Raw genomic sequence first — 20,370 nt, 5'->3', positions numbered from 1 at the left:
CACGGAGAGAAGGGGGGCGGTCTGTCAATTCTCCATAGTACTCCATAGAGGGCAGGACACGAAGCAATGGAGGGAAACTAATCCAGGAGAGAAGCAAGCTGGAATGAAGGAGAAACTTCCTAACAGGGAGGACAATTAACCAGTGGAACAGCTGGCCACCAGAAATCGTGGGCGCTCCATCACTGGAGGTTCTCAAGAAGAGACTGGACAACCCCGTTTTGTCCGAAATGGCAGGACTTTTTCACGGACTTCTTTAGGGCATCCGTCAAAAACAGCCTTTGCTGCAAAGATTACATTTGTTTAGGGACTATTTGAAGTTAACGACGGGCGCTGAGAAAAAGTGATTTCTGATCGGCTTCCACACTTAACGACCGCTGTAGCATCCCCAGGGTCAAAAGTCAAGAGGCTTGGCAACGGATCCATATCTACGATGGTCCCGGCGTCCCAGGTTGACGTGATTCCCTTCTGTGACCTTCTCGCAAAAAAAAAGCCAAGGGGTGCGGGGTGGGGGGTGGGGGTTCACTTAACAATCGTGCTGCTAACTTAACCACGGCAGTGCTTCCCTTAACAACCGTGGCAGGAAAGGTTGTAAAAGGGGTCCAACGGAAAGGTCGTAAAATGCTTAGCGACAGAAAGACGTTGGGTTCGACTGTCGTAACTTGAGGACTTAATTCTGGAGGCTGTAGATCGGCCGACGCCATCAAGAGTTCCCCCCAGCTGAGTTTCAGCCGCAAGCTGCTGAACAATTACAACCCCACAACCTCTGAAAATTGGAAAAACTGTCCCCGTTTTATTCGCAGGTTACCACTTGACCGTGGGGGGGAGGGTGAAACAACAACCCAGCGTTTTGTGTTCTTCCCAATCCAAACACCGGCAGAACTTAAAAGATTCTCTTTGGTCAGGGAAGGGCGATAAAATATAAATTATCCCAGCTGCTCAGTTTCCAGAATGAGCTGACCGAGGCGGTGTGTGTGTGTGTGTGTGTCTTCCTCCGTCGTTCTCCTACCGTGGCAGGTTTGGGATTTTCACCGGCTGGGTTAACGCGCAGAAAACCCCACCTCAGTGGGGGGGGCTCGAGACGCCCACTGAGCCCGCTGTCCCTCCGCCGCCGAGATCGGAATGTCCTGGCTGGTGGGCCCCAGCTGCTAGCGTAAGTAGTAGTCAATCACTGCGGAGAAGGCGGCAAAGCCCCCGCAGCCGAGGACCCCCGCTTTGAGGCCAGCTGCAAGGAAACGAGGAGAAGCCGATCAGACATTGGTTGATGGCTCGTGTCTTCCACTGGCAGGTAGTCCTCAACTTGCGACAGGGCTAGGGTCCCCAACCTGTGAGCCGCGGCCCACTACCGCTCCGTGGCCTGTTTCGCAACCGGGCCGCGTGAGTGGCTGGTTGGTGCGTGTCGCGGGCGCTCGGGGCCCCACTCACGCAAGTGTTGCGTTACAAGCGTAACTCTGGGCTCAATTATGGTCGTAAGTTGAGGACTACTTGTGTATAGCCAGCCGTCTCATCTTTACAAGACTCTAGGCTGCTTACAGTAAAATACACGTTAAATGAAAATAAGACATAGCAGCCAGGCACTGTCTAACCAATCATTCACGTAACCCAGAAATGGGCTCTATCCCATACCTGGGACACCAGGCTCAGGGACAGAACCAGGTTTCTAGGCCTCATGAAAGGCCGAAAGGCCGCTTGCTGGCTGGGGGATTCTGGGAGTGGAAGTCCGCCCCTCTTAAAGCACCCTGGCTGGGGAATTCTGGGAATTGAAGCCCGCCCCTCTTAAAGCAGGCTGGCTGGGGAATTCTGGGAGTGGAAGTCCGCCCCTCTTAAAGCAGACTGGCTGGGGGATTCTGGGAGTGGAAGTCCGCCCCTCTTAAAGCACCCTGGCTGGGGAATTCTGGGAATTGAAGCCCGCCCCTCTTAAAGCAGGCTGGCTGGGGAATTCTGGGAGTGGAAGTCCGCCCCTCTTAAAGCAGACTGGCTGGGGCATTCTGGGAATTGAAGTCCACCCATCTTAAAGAAGGCTGGCTGGGGCATTCTGAGAGTGGAAGTACACGCCTCTTAAAGCATGCTGGCTGGGGAATTCTGGGAACTGAAGCCCGCCCATTTTAAAGTATGCTGGCTAGGGGATTCTGGGAGCTGAAGTCCACCCCTGTTAAAGCATGTTCCCTGGAGAATTCTGGGAGTTGAAGTCGACATGTCTTCAACTTGCCAAGGTTGAGAAATAACTGGGCTAGATTCATGCATCACAGACCATCCTGGTTTACGCTTGCTTTATTTCTCGGTTCACCCACAACCTAGAAGCCCCAGCAGAAGTGTTAGCAGCAGCTCTGAAGAAGGAACAGACTCAAACGCTGCCGTTGCTCTCCCGCCAAAACCCGAAGGGAGCTTTTCCAAAAGCCAATTGGGCTTCCTTCTTCCTAAAAACATTCCACTTCTCATCCAGGAAGCTTCTTTCATTTCAAGCCGGTTCGGTTTAGCAGAGCCCCAGAAGCGGAACGTTTTCCCAGGAGGAAAAGAAAAAAAAAACATTCGAGAAAATCCACTTGCCTTTTGGAAAAGCACCTTTGGGACCACCGTGGCCGGGATGATTCGAGAACCTCCAGAGATATAGCCCCCACCCCACCCCAACCCCCAATTTTTTTTTTTAAATCAATCCAGTTCATACATAAAGAGCTGGCTCAGAGAGTAACATTAGGGAACGTTAAGAGCTTGGGATCGTAAAAAAAGGAAAGAATGAAATAACCATCAAGGTTTCCCCTGCCAAGCAGGCACTCGCCCCGTTTGAACCCTGCTGAATGTTCAAACTTCCTTCCACCTTGGCATCCTCGGGAGACGGGCGAGCTGCGGATCCCAGAAAGCGTGGCACGCTGCCCGCCTGCTGGCGAGCCGAGGCCTCGGCTTCAGCCAGCAGCAGCCGCGGTGGCGCGCCAAGCACGGCTTCCTCCTACAGGAACGCCTGGGCCCCAATCCCATCGGGGGGGTTGGGGGAAAAGAAACACGCTCCGGGAGCTTCTCCAACGGCTGGAAGGGTTAGCGCTCACCTCTGAAGCCGATGGCCCCGCCAGTGATGCATCCGCTGGTGACGCTGTTCTTCCAGTCGGATTTGCCTCGGTACTAGGGAAGTAAGAAAGAGGCTGTCAGGGCCCACCGTGCGCGGGGGACCGCGCTGCGGAGCATCTCCTTCCAACGCTGGAGGTTTTTAAGGAGAGACTGGACAGCCGTGGGTCCGGAATGGTAATAGGGTTCCCTGCCTGAGCAGGGGGTTGGACTAGATGACCTCCAAGGTCCCTTCCAAGATGATGATGATGATGATGATCAACCTGCCTCCAGAACTTCTGAATGCTCCAACACTGGAAGTTTCTAAGAAGAGACTGGACAGCCGTGTGTCTGAAATGGTAACAGGGTTTCCTGCCTGAGCAGGGGGTTGGACTAGATGACCTTCCAACTCATTCTATTCTATTCGGTTCATTCATAATTCTAGTCTATTCTATTCTCATTCTCATTCTCATTCCTATTCTATATTCTATTCTATTCTATATTCTATTCTATTCTATTCTATTCTATTCTATTCTATTCTATTCTATTCTATTCTATTCTATTCTATTCTATTCTATTCTATTCTATTTTCTATTATTCCATTCCATTCTTATTCCATTCTACTCTACTCTATTGTATTTCAAATTCTATTTCAAATTCTATTCTATTCTATATTCTATTCTTATTCCATTCTACTCTATTCTATTTCAAATTCTATTCTATTCTATTCTTTTTATTCTATTCTATTCTATTCCATTCCAAATTCTATTCTATGCTATGCTATGCTATGCTATGCTATTCTATTTCAAATTCTATTCTATTCTATTCCTATTTCTATTCATTCCTAATTCTAATTCATTCTCATCCTATTCCATTCCATTCCATTCTTCTAAAAAGCAAGGCTGCTTTCTCCTCTTTCTGGTGTTTATTTTACTTATCCAGCGTATTTCTCGCCACAGCTCTGAGGCTTCTCCAGAGGCCATAGCCCTTCCCGTGGAGATGCAGGGGAGGCGAGGAGTAGAACTGGAGAAACGGGTGTGGATTTCTGAGTGGCAGAGGAGATCGTCGCAAGGGGTTGGCATACGGAAGGACCCCCATAGACGCTTGTAATAATAATGCAAATTGCATTGCTTAGCAAAATGGCTGCGAAGGGCTTCTCTCATAACCGGAATATCTCAGGCCCAAAGAACCAAGAGAGATCTATGAAATACAGGTCATCCTCAACTTAACCACCATTCATTTAGTGACCATTCAAAGCGACACTGAAAAAAGGACCGTTTTTCACACGTACGAACTTTGCAGCACCCCCCAGGGTCACGCCATCAAAATTCAAACAGGCTTGGCAAACGACTCGTATTTGTGACGGTCGCAGGATCCCGGGGGGGGGGGTTCACGTCATCCCCTTTCGCGACCTTCCGACAAGCAAAGTCAGCGGGGGGGGAAGCCGGATTCACTTAACAACCGAGCTACTAACCTAACGACTGCAGTGATTCACTTAAAGACCGTGGCATGAAAGGTTGTAAAATGGGGTGTGGGGAAGGGAACTCACTTAACAGGCGTCTCGCTTAGGAACGGAAATTTGGGGCTTAACTGTGGTCATGAGGCCTACCTATAGTCTACAAACGGAAGTTTCCCAGACTAAACCAACTATCTGCGTAACGATGACGGCGATTTGGTTATCCATGAGAGAGGCAGAACATTTATTATACACATTAGAAAACTATGTGACCTGACTTTTCGACACGATCGCCATTCAAACTGAGGCACTTGTCCTAATAATACTAATAATAAAGTTAGAAGGGACCTTGGAGGTCATCTAGTCCAACCCCTTGCTCAGGCAGGAAACCCTATACCATTTCAGACAAATGGCTGTCCAGCCTCTTCCTAAAAACTTCCAGTGTTGGAGCATTCACAGCTTCTGGAGGCAAGGAGTTCCACAGATTAATTGACCTCACCGTCAGGAAATTTCTCCTTAGTTCTAGGTTGCTTCTCTCCTAGATTAGTTTCCATCCGTCGCTTCTTGTCCTGCCTTCAGGGGCTTTGGAGAATAGCTTGACTCCGTCTTCTTTGGGGCAGCCCTTGAGATACTGGAAGACTGCTATCATGTCCCCCCTCGTCCTTCTCTTCATTAAACCAGACATACCCAATTCCAGCAACCGTTCCCTATATGTTTTAGCCTCCATCCCCCTGATCATCTTTGTTGCTTTCCTCTGCACTCTTTCTAGAGTCTCAACATCTTTTTTACATTGTGGTGACCAAAACTGGATGCCGTATTCCAAGTGTGGCCTTACGAAGGCCTTGTAAACGTCTTACAAGGTTTGAAATCGCTTAGTAGTCACCGCTAAATCTGGGCTACAGGATGTGTGTGTGTGTGTGTGTGTGTTTGTGTGTATGCGATCAAAAACATCCTGACGGAACTGCTTCCAAAGTTCTTGGGTGCGTCTAGCGGTGTGCAGGTGAGCATTGTCGTGAACCAACGCCACAGCGGAAGTCAGCAGGCCCCCGACGCTTGTTATGGATGCCTCGTCTGAGTTTTCGTAATGTTTCCCAGCAGACCTTTGAACTGATGGCCGAACCAGGCTCCATGAACTTCACCAGCTGTCCTCCTTTGGCGTCTTCACATTTGGCGGGATTTTCTACGGCACCACATCCGGTGTGGTGTTGGTTCACGATAACTTTTTTTTTTAATCCCATTTATATCCCGCCCTTCTCCGAAGACTCAGGGCGGCTTACAATCTAAGAAGCACAAATCAATGTGCTTAGCAATAGCCTTCATTCTATGTATATGCCTGCTTATTAGGGATTTCACACACACCCCAAGCGGCATTGTTACAAAGTCAGCTTATTGCCCCCAACAATCTGGGTCCTCATTTTACCTACCTGGGAAGGATGGAAGGCTAAGTCAACCTTGAGCCTGGTGGGACTCGAACCTGCACTAATTGCAGGCAGCTAGTGTTACTTAAGGAGGCATTAGCCCACTGCTCCACCAAGGCCTGCACACCACTAGACGCCCCCGAGAACTTTTGAAGTGCTTCCATCTGGATGTTTTACATCTCACACACACACACACACACACACACACACACACACACGCCCAGATTTGGCACTGAGCGACTACTACTAAGGAATTTCAAATCTTGTAAGACCAGGGGTGGGATTCACCCGGTTTGCACCACTTCGGCAGAACCGGTAGCCAATTTTTTTTGTTGCCCAGGCCCAGAGTGGACTTCCGGATGCCGCATCCCCACAGAGAACCGGTTGTTCGCCTATTTGAATCCCGCCACTGTGAAAGACGCGGTGGCTCAGTGGGTTAGGACGCTGAGCTTGTCGATCAGGTCGGCAGTTTGGCGGGTCGAATCCCGAGTGCCGCGTAGCAGAGTCAGCGCCTGTTACTCGTCCCAGCTTCTGCCCACCTAGCAGTTCGAAAGCACGTAGAAATGCAAGTAGAAAAATAGGGACCACTCCGGTGGGAAGGTAACAGCGTTCCGTGCGCCTTTGGCGTCTAGTCATGCCGGCCACATGACCACGGAGACATCCTCGGACAAGCGCCGGCTCTTCGGCTTTGAAACGGAGATGAGCACCGGCCCCTAGAGTTGGAAACGAGTAGCACGCATGTGCGGGGGAACCTTTACCTTTACCTTTACTGTGTAAACGCTCTGACAAGTGCCTCAACTTGAATGGCGTATTATCTCGAATGGCAATGTGACGTCGTAGTTTTCTAACACGTATAATAAATGTTCTGTATCTGCGAGGGTCTGTCATTGATAACCCAAACAGAGGTTTATTTCTGAATTGCCCTCGTATTAGACCTACTCTGTGTATTTATATTTATTTATTAAAAGGTATGTGATGCCCGTCTCGCTGTTTGAGGCGACTCGAGAGGGTCCAACCGTGCCCTCTTCCTATTTACTTTCCAAGAGACTGTTGTCTCCTGCAATTCCGGTTGCATTGCGGAAGAACAGGGTAGAACAATGGCTAATGACCCTCTTTTACCGGTCTACTATAGAGAGCGTCCTCTCGTATGGTATCGTGGTTTGGTATGCTGGTCTGACAGCCACGGATAGGAAAGTATTACGGAGGGTGGTGAGCACACCACAAGACATCGTGGGCTGTCCCCTGACACCACTGGATGACCTCGCCAGGACCCGCTGCCTTGGAAGGAAAATTCTCAAGGACGACTCACACCCTGGTCGGTATCTCTTTACTCTCCTACCGTCGAGTAGGAGATACAGGAGTATAGCCAGCCGCACCAACAGGGTGAAAAACAGCTTTTATCCATGGGCTGTCAGGCTCTTGAACAGGAAATAACTTTATAATTTTATGTATGATTGATTTGCGAGGCCGGTGCGTTGTGCAATTAGCTCACATGGTGTAATAAGATGGAGGGTTTGTTGTCACTGTGAGTTGTGGGGGGGGCCACGAAGGGAGGCTCAGCCAATCTCAATGTATACATGGTTGTACTTTGACAATAAAGGTTCATTCATTCAAGTTTACGCTAATAATATAGAAACAATCGGGGGGGGGGGGGGGCGGGGAAATGGACGACGAGGCTTCAGTTATGGGATCTTGGGCACCGCTGACTACACCTGCCTCAGTGTCCCAAGAGTCTGAACTTTTACATGGCTGGTGACTGAGATGCTCTTTGAAGCCCACAGTTCCCGAGTAAGTGATATTTTAACGCCTGCATTTGCTTAAATCCCTCTCAGAAACCGCATGTAGGTTTCTTATTATTCAAAAAAAAACATTAATGCGCTACGGATCCTCCCTATCTTCTAAGCTCAAACGAAAATCAGATGGTGCTAGAGAAGAGCCCTAAAAACAGGATGTGGGCAGCTCCGGTTACAAGGACACGGAAGGACGGAAACTGCCCCCCCACCACTTCCTCCTCCGTTTTTAAGGGAATCAAAACAAGATCACCCCGTGGTTTCCCCCCAAATAACAGCCAACCGAAAAATAAGCCCTAGCTTAGCACGATTTTTTCAAGGTGCTGGTAATATAAGCCCTCCCCTCCCCCCAAAAATAAGCCCCAGTTAAGACCTTCAGGCAGACAGACACATTTAGTACCCTATTTCCCCGAATATAAGCTCCAACCGGAAAACAAGCCCTAAGGTGTCTTTTGGAGCAAAATATTAAAATAAGACCTGGTCTTTTTTTTTGCTGTTTAGGAGGTCTAGTTGAGCCCCCCCCCCCTGCTCAAGGTAGGAGATTTTGTCCAGTCTATTCCTGAAAACCACCAGTGCAGCAGCCACAACTCCAGCAGAGAAGCTGTTCCGCTGATTTAATTGTTCTCAAAGTCAGGTGAGAATCTCTCTTTAATGAGAATAGAACAGAGCTGGAGGGGACCTTAGAGGTCTCCTAGTCCAGCCAGCCCCCCCCCCGCCCCACCCCCCGTTCAAGCAGGAGAACCTATAGCATCTCAGACAAATAGATGGTCGAAAACCTCCAGCGCCCACGATTTCTGGTGGCACTGTCAGGAATCTTCTCCTGAATTCCAGGTTGCTTCTCTCCTGGATTAGTTTCCATCCGTTGCTTCTTGTCCAGCTTTCATCTGCTTTGGAGAATAGTTTGACCCCCCCCCCCACCCTCTTCTTTGTGGCAGCCCCTCAAATACTGGAACACTGCTATCATGTCACACTGCTTCTTGTCCTGCTCTCTGGTGCTTTGGAGGATAATTCTCTGTGACAGCCCCTGGTGATGACCTATAAAGCCCTAAATGGCGAGGGTCCGGGTTATCTGAGGGAGCACCTGCTGCCGGCATCAAGCTCCCTTCGTCCTGTGCGCTCCCACAGGGAGGGTCTTCTCAGGGTACCGCCGGTAAAAGACTGCCGGCGGATAACACCCAGGGGGAGGGCCTTCTCTATGGGTGCGCCTGCCCTGTGGAACCAGCTGCCCGTGGAGCTTAGGACTGCCCCCGACCTTCGGTCATTCCGCCAGGACCTGAAGACTTGGCTCTTTGAGCTTTCTGGCCTGGACTGAGAGTATTAGTTGGGGTTTTAATTGGATTTTAATTGGAGTTTTATATTTATTCAAGGTCTAAATGTAATCATTTTAACTGTTCTTAATTTTTGTAATAGTTGTATTGTTATTTTAAAAACCTTGTGAACCGCCTTGAGTCCTACGGGAGAAGGGCGGTATATCAGTCTAAAAAAGATAAAGATAAAGAGAGGTAAAGATAAAATCCTGGGAGACTGCTATCTTTCTCGTCGTTCAGTCAGTAAGTTGTGCCTGACTCTTCGCAACCCTATGGAGCACAGTACGCCAGGGCCCGCCCCCCCCGGTCTTCTACCGTCTCCCGGAGTTTGCCCAAATTCACGTTCATTGTGTTGATGACACTCTCCTCCTCTGTCGTCCCCTCCTCGTCTTGCCTTCCATCTTTCCCAACATCGGGGTCTTCCCCAGTGAGTCTTCTCATTTGGTGGCCAAAGTATTTGGCTTCAGCGCCGATTGCCATTATGTCCCCCACAATCCTTTTCTTTTGATAGGCTAGACCAGGGGTCGGCAACCTTAAACACTCAAAGAGCCACTTGGAACCCGCGCGAGGGGGGGAAGCTTTTTTTTGAAGAGTTTAATTAAAAAGAAAGAGGCTGGTGTGCACGACTTCTCTCTCTCTCTCTCTCTTTTTTTCTTCTCCCTCCCTCTCTCTCCCCACCTCTGGCAAGCTGGCTTCACGCTGTTCTCCGACAAGCTGACACACATTCTTATTGGGCTGGCTCTCCTACCCTTCGTCTGCCAATCCTCTTCCAACACTAGGTGTGAGAGTGTGAGTGTGTTTGTGTGTGTGTGTGTGTGAGAGAGAAAGAGAGCTGCTGCTTTCTGCTGCTTCCTGTGGAGACGCAGCAAAGGCAGGAGCCCTGCTTGTCAGAGAACAGCCTGAGGCCACTCTTTTTTTTACACACAAACACACACAAAGAGAGAGAGAGAGAGAGAGAGAGAGAGAGAGAGAGAGAGAGAGAGAGAGAGAGAGAGAGAGAGAAGCGCAAGTGTGGAGGATGACTGGGAGCCACGGAAGGCTGAAAGAGCCACGTGCGGCTCCAGAGCCATGGGTTGCCAACCCGTGGACTAGACTAGCTTCCTTCCCCTCAACCGCTCATCGTACGATTTAGCCATTTTATCGATCAAGATCAAAACAAGGAAGTTACTCACAGATTCCACCAGGCACTCAGTGCAGGAGAACATGGCGCCCACGATGGCAAAGTTTTTGGCGTACGACATGCCCCGTTGCCCCATATCTTTCAAGACCTCTCTGGCTGTCGGCGTGCGGTACGGATCCTTAGGGTCAAATCCCACGTTGGTGTCGATGCCAGCGGTGAACACGCCAAAGGCACCCCCCAGCACGAAGCCTGGCAGATCAGAATCACAAAGCAGTCAGTCAAGGACACCTTGCCCGTCATCAAAATGATGGACGCCTCTCTGGAGAGTCCTGCAAAAGGGTGTGTGTGTGTGAAAAGGCTTGCTCTCGTGCTACTTCCGCTGTACAAGGTTGTCATGTCCAGTCCTTCACTTACGAGCACAATTTGAGCGCAACGTTTCTGTTGCTAAGCAAGACAGTTGTTCAGCGACTTTTGCCGCTGTTAAAGGCCTTTCTTGTCATAGCTAAGTGAATCCCTGCAGTTGTTAAGGGAATCATTTGGTCATTAAGTGAATCTGGCTTCACCCATTTTGCTTGGAGATAGTGAATTCTACTCCTGCCTTAGGTATGAAAACCAGCTGGGTGACTTCAAGCCAATCACCAGGAGACGGTGAGTTCTAGTCCCACCTTAGGCATGAAAGCCAGATGGGCGACTTTGGGCCAATCATCTGGGATCCTGCCTTAGCCATGAAAACCTTTGGGTCAATCACCAGGAGAGGGTGAGTTCTAGTTCCACCTTATGCATAAAGGCTGGCTGAGTAATTTTATTCATTCATTCATTCATTCATTCATTCATTCAATTTATATACCGCCCTTCTCCCGTAGGACTCAGGGCGGTTCACAAGGTTTTTAAAAACAGTACAACAAATTACAAAACTTAAAATCAATTAAAAAGATTATATTGACCTTGAAATAAAACCCCAGTTAAAATACAATTAAAATCCCAATTAATATTCTCAGACCAGGCCAGAGAGCTCAAAGAGCCAGGTCTTCAGGTCCCGGCGGAATGAGCGAAGGTCAGGGGCAGTCCGAAGCTCTACAGGCAGCTGATCCCAAAGGGCAGGCGCACCCACAGAGAAGGCCCTCCCCCTGGGTATTGTCCGCCGGCAATCTTTTATCGGCGGTACCCTGAGAAGACCCTCCCTGTGGGAACGCACAGGACGAAGGGAGCTTGATGCCGGCAGCAGGTGTCCCCTCAGATAACCCGGACCCTCGCCATGTAGGGCTTTATAGGTCATCACCAGCACCTTGAATCTCACCCGGAGGGCAACCGGAAGCCAATGCAGCTCGCAGAGTAGAGGTGTTACATGGGAGTAACGGGAAACCCCCATCACAACCCGCGCGGCTGCATTCTGCACCAGTTGAAGCCTCTGGGTGGTCCCCAAGGGCAGCCCCATGTAGAGAGCGTTGCAGTAGTCCAATCGGGAGGTCACGAGCACATGAGTGATTGTGCGCAGGGCATCTCGGTCCAGGTAGGGCCGCAACTGGCGCACCAGGCGAACCTGGGCAAAGGTCCCCCTGGTCACAGCTCCTATATGGTCTTCAAAACTGAGCCGTGAATCTAGGAGGACGCCCAGGTTGCGAGCCCTATCAACGGGGGGTAACACCTCACCCCCCATCGTTAAAGGTGGAATAGACTGGTTAGTCCGAGATGCCGGTAGGCACAACCACTCAAGTCTTGGCAGGATTGAGACGAAGCCTGTTTCTCCCCATCCAGACCCGGACCACCTCCAGGCAACGGGACATCACGGCGAGGGCATCACTGGGTTGGTTCGGGTTGGAGAAAAAAAGTTGGGTATCATCAGCGTACTGATGATACCCCACCCCGAAACCACGAATGATCTCGCCCAGCGGCTTCATATAGATGTTGAACAGGAGGGGAGAGAGAACCGACCCGAGGGACTCCACAAATGAGAGGCCTCGGGGCGGACCTCTGCCCTCCCGTCAACACCGATTGCGAGCGGCCCAGGAGATAGGAGAACCACTGCAAGACAGGGCCACCAACTCCCAACCCCCTGAGACGCCGCAGTAGGATACCATGGTCGATGGTATCAAAAGCCGCTGAGAGATCTAATAGGACTAGGACAGAGGAGCAACCCCTGTCCCGAGCCCGCCAGAGATCATTCACCAGTGCGACCAATGCCGTCTCTGTGCTGTACCCGGGCCTGAAACCCGATTGGTACGGATCCAGATAATCAGTTTCCTCCAGGAACAGAGGAAGCTGATGCGCCACCACGCTCTCAACAACCTTCGCCCAAAAGCGAAGGTTGGAGACCGGACGATAGTTGTTTAAAATCTCTGGGTCCAGGGCAGGATTCTTGAGAAGGGGTCTCACCACTGCTTCCTTCAAAGCGGCGGGGAAGACACCCTCACTCAGAGAGGCAGATATTACTGCCTGGAACCAGCTTCGTGTCCCCTCCCGAGCCGCATAAATCAACCAAGAGGGACACGGGTCCAATAAACAGGTGGTGGAACTCAGCCTCCCCATAATCCTGTCCACATCATCAGGGGAAACAGGATCGAACTCAGTCCAGATAACATGCTCAAGACCGTCCGATTCCTCCACGTCAGACTCTGCCCAGTTAGAGTCCAAACCGGCCCGGATCTGAGCGATTTTGTCCGTCAGATGATGACTAAACCCCTCGGCCCGCCCCTGCGAGGGCTCCTCTCTCACCTCCTGTTTAAGGAGGGAGCGAGTCACCCTAAACAGGGCGGCCGGGCGATTATTTTGGGCCAATCCCCCTGTCTCTTTCAGCCCAGCCCACCTCACAGGGGGGTTGTTGTGAGAAAAGCAAGAGGATGAAGCAGCGTTGTGCGTGTTCCCTGTCTTGAGTTATTTACAACACTAAAAAAGGGTCAGTAGAGGACAGTCGCTAAATTTTATAATATTCAATAAAAAGAGAGAGATAGATTTGAGAAGGGTGCCCAATAGTTAAATTATAGCAGGGGTCCACAGCCTTGGCAACTTTAAGACTTGTGGACTTCAACTCCCAGAATGCACCCAAAGAAGATTTCAAAAGCAGAGACAGGAAGTAACAAGAAATCCTGCCCGGGAATGTAAAAGATGGAGGTGAAGGTCAGAAAGGCTTTAAAAAATGAAGGCTGAAGAATAATAATAAAAAAGGAATCAAATATTGGCAGACGCTTCTGTTAAAGCAGGTGTCCTCAACCTTGGTCACTTTTAAGACTTGTGGACTTCAACTCCCAGAATTCCTCAGCCAGTTTTGCTGGCTGAGGAATTCTGGGAGTTGAAGTCCACAACGCTGGCTGAGGAATTCTGGGAATTGAAGTCCACAAGCCTTAAAGTTGCCAAGGTTGAGGCCCCCTGTGTTAAAGCGTGGATAAAAATCCCCTGGAGATCCAGCAGATGGAGATCAGGGGTCAGTTCTCTCTGGGGTCCGCGCCTGGGTGAGGAATTCTGGGAGTTGAAGTCCACAAGTCTTAAAAGTGGCCCAGTGTGAAGACCCTTGAATTAAGGAAGGAAAACAAAACAACTGAAAACACGTTTTCTAGCTAACTACATCTCCCATCCTCCCCACCCGCTCCTGAGGCCCCCGATAGGGGACTTGGCACACTAGAACTGCAATTCTCGCCACGGCCGCCAGGGGGCGGGGCAAGAAAGAACCGCAGATCTCTGCCGCCATCTAGCAGCCCGCTGGAATATCGCAGGGGCGGTGGGTGAGGGACGTTGTAGTCCTCGCGAGGCAGAGGGGTGAAAAGTCGGCCTTCAGGGCCCCCTCAGAAAAACACCCACCGCCAACACAGGCCAGCGCCGCCTTGAAGGCGCAGCTCTCCATGGCGCGCTCGACCATCTTCTGCTCGGGGCTCTTGACGGGCGCCGGGAAGCCCCCCAGGGCGCCCGGCGGGAAATCCGGCCTCGGGCCTCGCTTTTCGCCCACCAGATAATCCAGCAGGAGGCTGTACTGCAGCGGCAAGGCCGCCTCCGTGGCCTTGCCGGCTTCCTCGGGTTTCTTCGGGGCTTTGGGGAAGGCCGCCGCCATTGTCGCTATTCTCGCCTCAGAAGGCGAGGCCTACAGCTCCCGTCATGCCGTTCGCCGCTCTCCCCGGCTTTCCCAATGGGGGGAAAAGCCGCGGAGCTTCATGGGAAATTTAGTCCAGTGAGTAAAAAAAAAATTCATTTGGGTTCGAGTACGCAAGCGCGCCTCTTACCCAATCCCGAGCCTTCTTTTCAGCCGGACTACTATTCCCGGCGTGCCTTCAAAGGCCGGTGCCCGAATTCGCGCTCCATGGACCGATGGGACGTGTAGTTTTTAGAGGGCTCGGGCGTCTTTCACCTGCGCGAGGTGGCCCCCTACCGGAGCCGTTGCAAAGGGAAGAATTGCAGAAGGACTGAGCATCTTTAAAAGGACAGGTGAGGGAGGCTCCAGGTAAGAAGTGTGTGTGGGGGGGGGGGGTTTGCTGGAAGGTGAAAGAGGCAGCGGGGTGGGGATTTTTCCCTGGTTGCTTAAGGATAATTGTAGACAATAATTGTGGTGGATGATGCATTCTGCAAAAAAAAAAAATGTTTCTATTTATAGCATCCGTGCATGTAGTTAATGCAAGAGTCCATTTGGGAAGTGGCGTTCGCTTGCACATCTTAAATCGCTGCACAGCTGCATCTTTTATTCTTATTTGTAGAGCACCTCCGGAATGCCACGGTGTTTTGCAAAGGATGTTCCAGACCAAAAAGGCTTATTTCAAAAGCATAAGAAATAGAGGTGGAATAATAAGAGTATTAAGGCCTAACAAAGCAGGTTAGGGTTATCCATGGGCTGTCAGGCTCCTGAACGGGGAAATAACTCTTACGTATGATTGACTTGCGAGGCCGGTGTGTTGTGCAATTAGCTCACATGGTGTAACAAGATGGTGGGTTTGTTGTCACTGTGAGTTGTGGGGGGGTGGGAAGGCATGAAAGGCGGCTCAGCCAATCTCAATGTATACGTGGTTGTGCTTTGACAATAAAGGTTCATTCGTTCATTCATCTCCATGGCTTAGAGAGACATATTTATGCAGTTTGATTGCAGCAGATCAGCAGAGGTTAACAGAGGGGTCATTGCGTGCTGTTACTGTTTCCTCAACTTCCCAATTTAGCTTACAGCCCTGGGATCTCCTATAAACCCCCCTCCAACTACTGACCAGATCCAAATTATGTTAATCAGCAAAAAAATAGCCAAGATTAGCTAGAGGCTGACACCTAGCTGGAAAAAGTAAAATAACAATCTTGGATTATTGTATTCTGATTGCCTACTACACATTAATAAAGTATATCAGTTGGAAATATTGTTCCTAGGTTACTAACTAATCGGTAATAGATCAGAGGGCCTACATTCACATGATTACTCACTTTCTGGATTTAATTCACTGAAACCTTAACCCTAACTAACAAAGAGAGCCTGGACTTCCCATGTGGAAGCTAACAATCTTAATAGTGTTGTGTGAAGGTAAAGGTTCCCCCGCACACGCGTGCTAGTCGTTTCCAACTCTAGGGGCCGGTGCTCATCTCCATTTCAAAGCCGAAGAGCCAGCGCTTGTCCGAGGACGTCTCCGTGGTTATGTGGCCGGCATTACTACACGCCAAAGGCGCACGGAACGCTGTTATCTATTTTTGTACTTGCATTTTTACGTGCTTTCGAATTGATAGGTTGGCACTACCATGGTGTAAATTTAATTAAGGGGAAGGGAAGGGAAGGGAAGGGAAGGAAGGAAGGAAGGAAGGAAGGAAGGAAGGAAGGAAGGAAGGAAGGAAGGAAGGAAGGAAGGAAGGAAGGAAAAAAGGGAGGGAGGGAGGGAGGGAGGGAGGGAGGAGAAAAAGAGGGAAGGAGGGAGGAAGGAAGGAAAAAAAGGGAGGAAGGAAGGAAGGAAGGAAGGAAGGAAGGCCAGACGATACACTTCCCAGGAGCAAAACAGCTGGATCCAAAAGAGCCTTTGGATCTGTTACTTTTGTGGGGGGAGGTCTCAACCTAAAGCAGAACGAAAGCTGAGCTCTCAGCTTCTTCCTTCTCCCAGGCTGAAGCTCTGGGCTTTGGAAACTCCGTCCCCATTGTCCAGGGAACGCAAAAGTGTGACAGTTTTTGCAAGGGCAAAATGTTGAAGGGCAGACAACAAAACACACAAATCTTTGCAGGACAGAACCGAGCAGAGAAGGGGGAACATTTTTGTTGCGTACTGGGGTTCGTGGCGCAGGAAGGAAGACGAGGCGAGTGAGTTCAGCAAAGATCACGGCTTATTGCTTGCAGGATCTGAACTAGAGAACAGGGCTGCAGATGCAGCAATTTATACCCTGGCCCCTAGGCGGCGGCCAATAGGTTTGAAGCAACCTATTGCCACCTAGGGGCAGCCAATAGCAGCGCTGGAGACGGGTTGTCTGAAATGCTGGGAGCCGTTAGCTAGCTCCCTGCTCTTGCAACCTACCAGCCGTTACCACGTGGTGTTAACAAGCAAGCCCAATACATTACAATTTTTTCGGCCTCACCTTGAACGGGGAGCCCTCAATTTATGACCATTTATTTAGCAAGCATTCAAGGTATATAAAGAGAGAGGAAACTCCCCCCCCCTTCTAGCACTGATGATGTTCCCTAGTTGGGTCATGAAAGGTCTGCAAGAAAACCACCCAGCTCAGAGAGCACCAAGGACCCCACAGTCGTCCTCCTCTTCCTCCTCCTCCTCCTCCTCCTCCTCCTCCTCCTTGCAAACCTCACTCCCTTCTTACACTGATAATGTTATCTAGTTAGGTCATGAAACATCTGCAAGAAAACCCCCAAGCTCAGAGAGCACCCAGGACCGCCACAAACTCAGAATTCTCTCTAGAATGACAAGTATGGAAGGATGCTTCTAGCCCTCCATTTTGTCTCCGGGGTTTTCCCTGTTGGTCTTCCACCTAACTCCTAATCAGGTTGAGCCCTGCCACCCTTCAAGATCAGGCAGTGTTGGAGGCACTCCTGTCTGCAGTCTGTCCCTCTGCCTGACTACCACAAGGTCTCCCAGTGTCTTACAACGACGACGATAATTGTATTTGTAGCCCACTTTACAGCACTCGGTTACATTACCAAGTGGTCTCCCGTCCACTTCCCCAACCTAGCCTAACCCAGCTGGCTTTCCAGGGTCACGCCCGGCCAGCCGGATGCTGCCTGGAGAACTTGCTGACGGGGGAGAGATGGCAGGCAGTTAATGGAGAGGATATTGAGGACTAGAATATTGAGAAGGGTGATAGCCCAGTAAGCAGAACAGCTATGAGCAGAGAAGCCAGTGTTGCAGAATCAAGAGACTCAGACCCCCGGAATCAAAAGAAGTTTGTTTTATTTTGCGCAAAAGGTTCAGAGCAAAAAGCAATGTCCATGTCTGAACACCTTTTCATGGAAAAGCAAGTACGTATATAGTCTCCACAAGCAGTAAAACATGGAAATGTAACTTATGAGCTCTGATTGGTTACATGGGTTCTAAGCCCCCTTCTAGCTCATCCCTAGCCCCGCTTTGCGATGCTAAATTATAGCTAAATATTTATTTTATTTATTTATTTGATTTGATTTGATTTGTATACCGCCCTTCTCCCGAAGGACTCAGGGCGGTGAACAGGGACATAAATATCAAAATGCCCAAATACAGAAATTGAAAACAAATTAAACCCTAGTGCCCAAATGCAGAAGATAAATTACATTAAAACAATAATTAAAACAAAACCCATCAGACCAGGCTGGATTGTTCAAACAGATAGGTTTTTAGGTCGCGTCGGAAGGAGCGAAGGTCGGGAGCCATCCGGAGCTCAACCGGTAAACGGTTCCACAGGTCAGGTGCACCCACTGAGAACGCCCTCCCTCTGGGAGCCACCAGACGGCATTCTCCGAACGGCGGCACCCTGAGGAGGCCCTCTCTGTGGGAACGCACTGGGCGGAGGGAAGTTGATGCTGGTCGCAGGTGCTCCCTAAGGTACTCCGGACCCATGCCATGTAGGGCTTTGTAGGTCATAACCAGTACCTTGAATCTCACCCGGAAGGCAACCGGAAGCCAATGCAGCTCACGGAGCAGAGGTGTAATATGGGAGTATCGGGAGACTCCCAACACAACTCGCGCGGCTGCATTCTGCACCAGTTGGAGCCTCCGAGTGGTCCTCGAGGGCAGCCCCATGTAGAGGGCGTTGCAGTAGTCTAACCGAGAGGTCACGAGCGCATGAGTGACTGTACGCAAGGCATCACGGTCTAGATAGGGCCGTAACTGGCGCACCAGGCGTGCAACCTTGTCTCTGGCACAGGTCACAGTTGTCTTGCTAAGCGTCTTAAGTTTCCTGCTTTCCATTTGTGGTTTAGCTACAAGCGAGACATATGTGGTTAGATGTATCACAGCTCTATGCTTGACTAAATAGGTGTGAGAGAGAGATGGACTCGTTGGTTTGGCATTTTCCATTGCCTTGTTCTTTCCTAACTAATACACACGTTTTTCTTTATGCCTCACTTTTATGTCCTCCCTTCACTTTATGTCCTGTCTCACCAGAACATGCAGAAAGATACAGTAAGCGAGAAAAGGCCAGGCAAGGATTTGGGGGGCTAGGGAACAAATACTTTAACCATAACTAAACACAGATTCTCTCTTTCTTGGCAACTGGACCCACAATCTGGAAGTCGGTAGGCATCTATCAGCAAGGAGCCTCTTTCTTCTTGCAGTCACCATGGGGACGGGATATTTAAGGGAGGAAAACCATTCCCACAAGGCGGCAGGAGACACCGGGAGTTCTTGGGCATACAAGCCCAAATCCTGATGGAACAGAGCTTTCTCCTCTGAAAGTCCACCTTGCAAATCTAATTCTCCCTCCCTGCCTCCTTCCTTCCTTCCTTCCTTCCTTCCTTCCTTCCTTCCTTCCTTCCTTCCTTCCTTCCTTCCTTTCTCTATGAATTTTTATTTATTTCTAAGATTAAAGTACAATCTTTCTCTCTTTCTTTCTGATATGAATTTGTATTTATTTCCAAATTTAAAATACAACTTTCTTTTTTGCTTGTTTGCTTTCTCTTTCTTTCTTTCTTTCTTTCTTTCTTTCTTTCTTTCTTTCTTTCTTTCTTTCTTTCTTTTTCTTTCTTTCTCGCTTTCTAGCTTTTTCTCTTTCTAGCTTGCTTTCTTCCTCTTTCTTTCTTTCTTTCTGTTTTTCTTTCTTTCTAGCTTTCTCTTTCTAGCTTTCTCGTTCTTTCTAGTTTGCTTTCTTCCTCTTTCTTCCGTGCTTTTTCTTCCTTCCTTCCTTCCTTCCTTCCTCCCTTCCCTTCCTTCCTTCCTCCCTTCCTTCCTTTCTTCCTTCCTTCCTTCCTTCCTTCCTTCCTTCCTTCCTTCCTTCCTTCCTCCCTCCCTCCCTCCCTCCCTCCCTCCCTCCCTCTCTCTCTCTCTCTCTCCTTCTCTCTCTCTTTCTTCTCTTGATATGAATTTTTATTTATTTCCAGATTTAAAATACAATGTTCTTCCTCCCTCCGTTCCTCCCTCCCTCCCTCCCTCTCTCTCATATCTCCCCGCCTTCTCTCGGATTGATAGCTCTAGCGTGGCTTGATCCAGCACGACAGCGACTTGCATAAAACAGTCAGCAGTTCAGACAATTATTTTTAAAAATAACCTGCCATCCCCAACCCTCCATTACATCTAGCTGGTAGGTGATTCGAGGTGAAGCCCTCCTCCTCCTCCTCCTCCTCCTCCTCCTCCTCCTCCTCCTCTTCCTCCTCCTCCTCCTCCTCCTCTTCGGATGCTCTGCCGCAGAATACAGCCAGGCACTTCCCATTCGGATTTCTTTTAAAAGCAAAATGTAGAATTAAATTGCCTTCTGACTCCTGAGGGCAAGATGTGCCTTTTCCTACTTTGTCATTTACAAGTGGCTGAGTTTCTGCTCCTGTCGTTAAACAGCCCGGGAAAGATCTTTTGCTCTCCGCTGCTTATTCCCAAAGTCCCTGGAAGACAAAGGGTCCTTTTATTTAATTGCAGGGGGTCCTCTATTGACAACAGATCGTTTGGTGACCTTTCAAAGTTACGATGGCACACACACACACACACACACACACCCCGCAAAAAAAGCGAGCGACAACCCTTTTTCACAGTTACGGCCGTCGCAGCATCCCGGTGGCCATGCGATCAAAATTCAGAGGCTTGGGAACTGCCTCGTAAGGATAGTCCTCGACTTACGAGCGCGGCCAAGCCCCCGATTTCCGTTTTCCAAGCGAGGCGTCTGTGAAGTGAATTTTGCCTCG

At 49.8% G+C, this 20,370-nt stretch overlaps 1 protein-coding gene across 7 annotated transcripts in view; it reads right to left on the bottom strand.

Moving 5' to 3' along the window:
• Window positions 1-14,222, bottom strand: part of TIMM22 (translocase of inner mitochondrial membrane 22) — a 42,851-nt gene extending 28,629 nt beyond the window's left edge. For 3 of the 7 annotated variants that reach the window (XR_014027818.1, XR_014027819.1, XR_014027821.1), the window contains exons 1-4: window positions 13,917-14,222; window positions 10,177-10,373; window positions 3,039-3,111; window positions 1,007-1,222 (exon numbers count right to left, since the gene is read on the bottom strand). Coding sequence is in view for 3 of the 7 variants with exons in the window: in XM_081338467.1 (XP_081194593.1) it covers window positions 1,146-1,222; window positions 3,039-3,111; window positions 10,177-10,373; window positions 13,917-14,163 (594 nt within the window). In the remaining 4 variants the exon portion in view is untranslated. Of the gene's footprint in view, window positions 1-29; window positions 1,223-3,038; window positions 3,112-10,176; window positions 10,374-13,916 lie in introns of those variants that run through there. The other 4 variants (XM_081338468.1, XM_081338466.1, XR_014027820.1 and 1 more) reach the window with 3 other exon arrangements.
• Between the last annotated feature and the right edge of the window lie 6,148 nt (window positions 14,223-20,370).

The sequence above is a fragment of the Vipera berus genome, assembly GCF_964194415.1.
Source record: "Vipera berus genome assembly, chromosome: 1".
Lineage (NCBI taxonomy): Eukaryota > Metazoa > Chordata > Lepidosauria > Squamata > Viperidae > Vipera > Vipera berus.
Note: the sequence above shows the minus strand (reverse complement) of the source record. Positions and strands in the feature narration are given on the sequence as shown.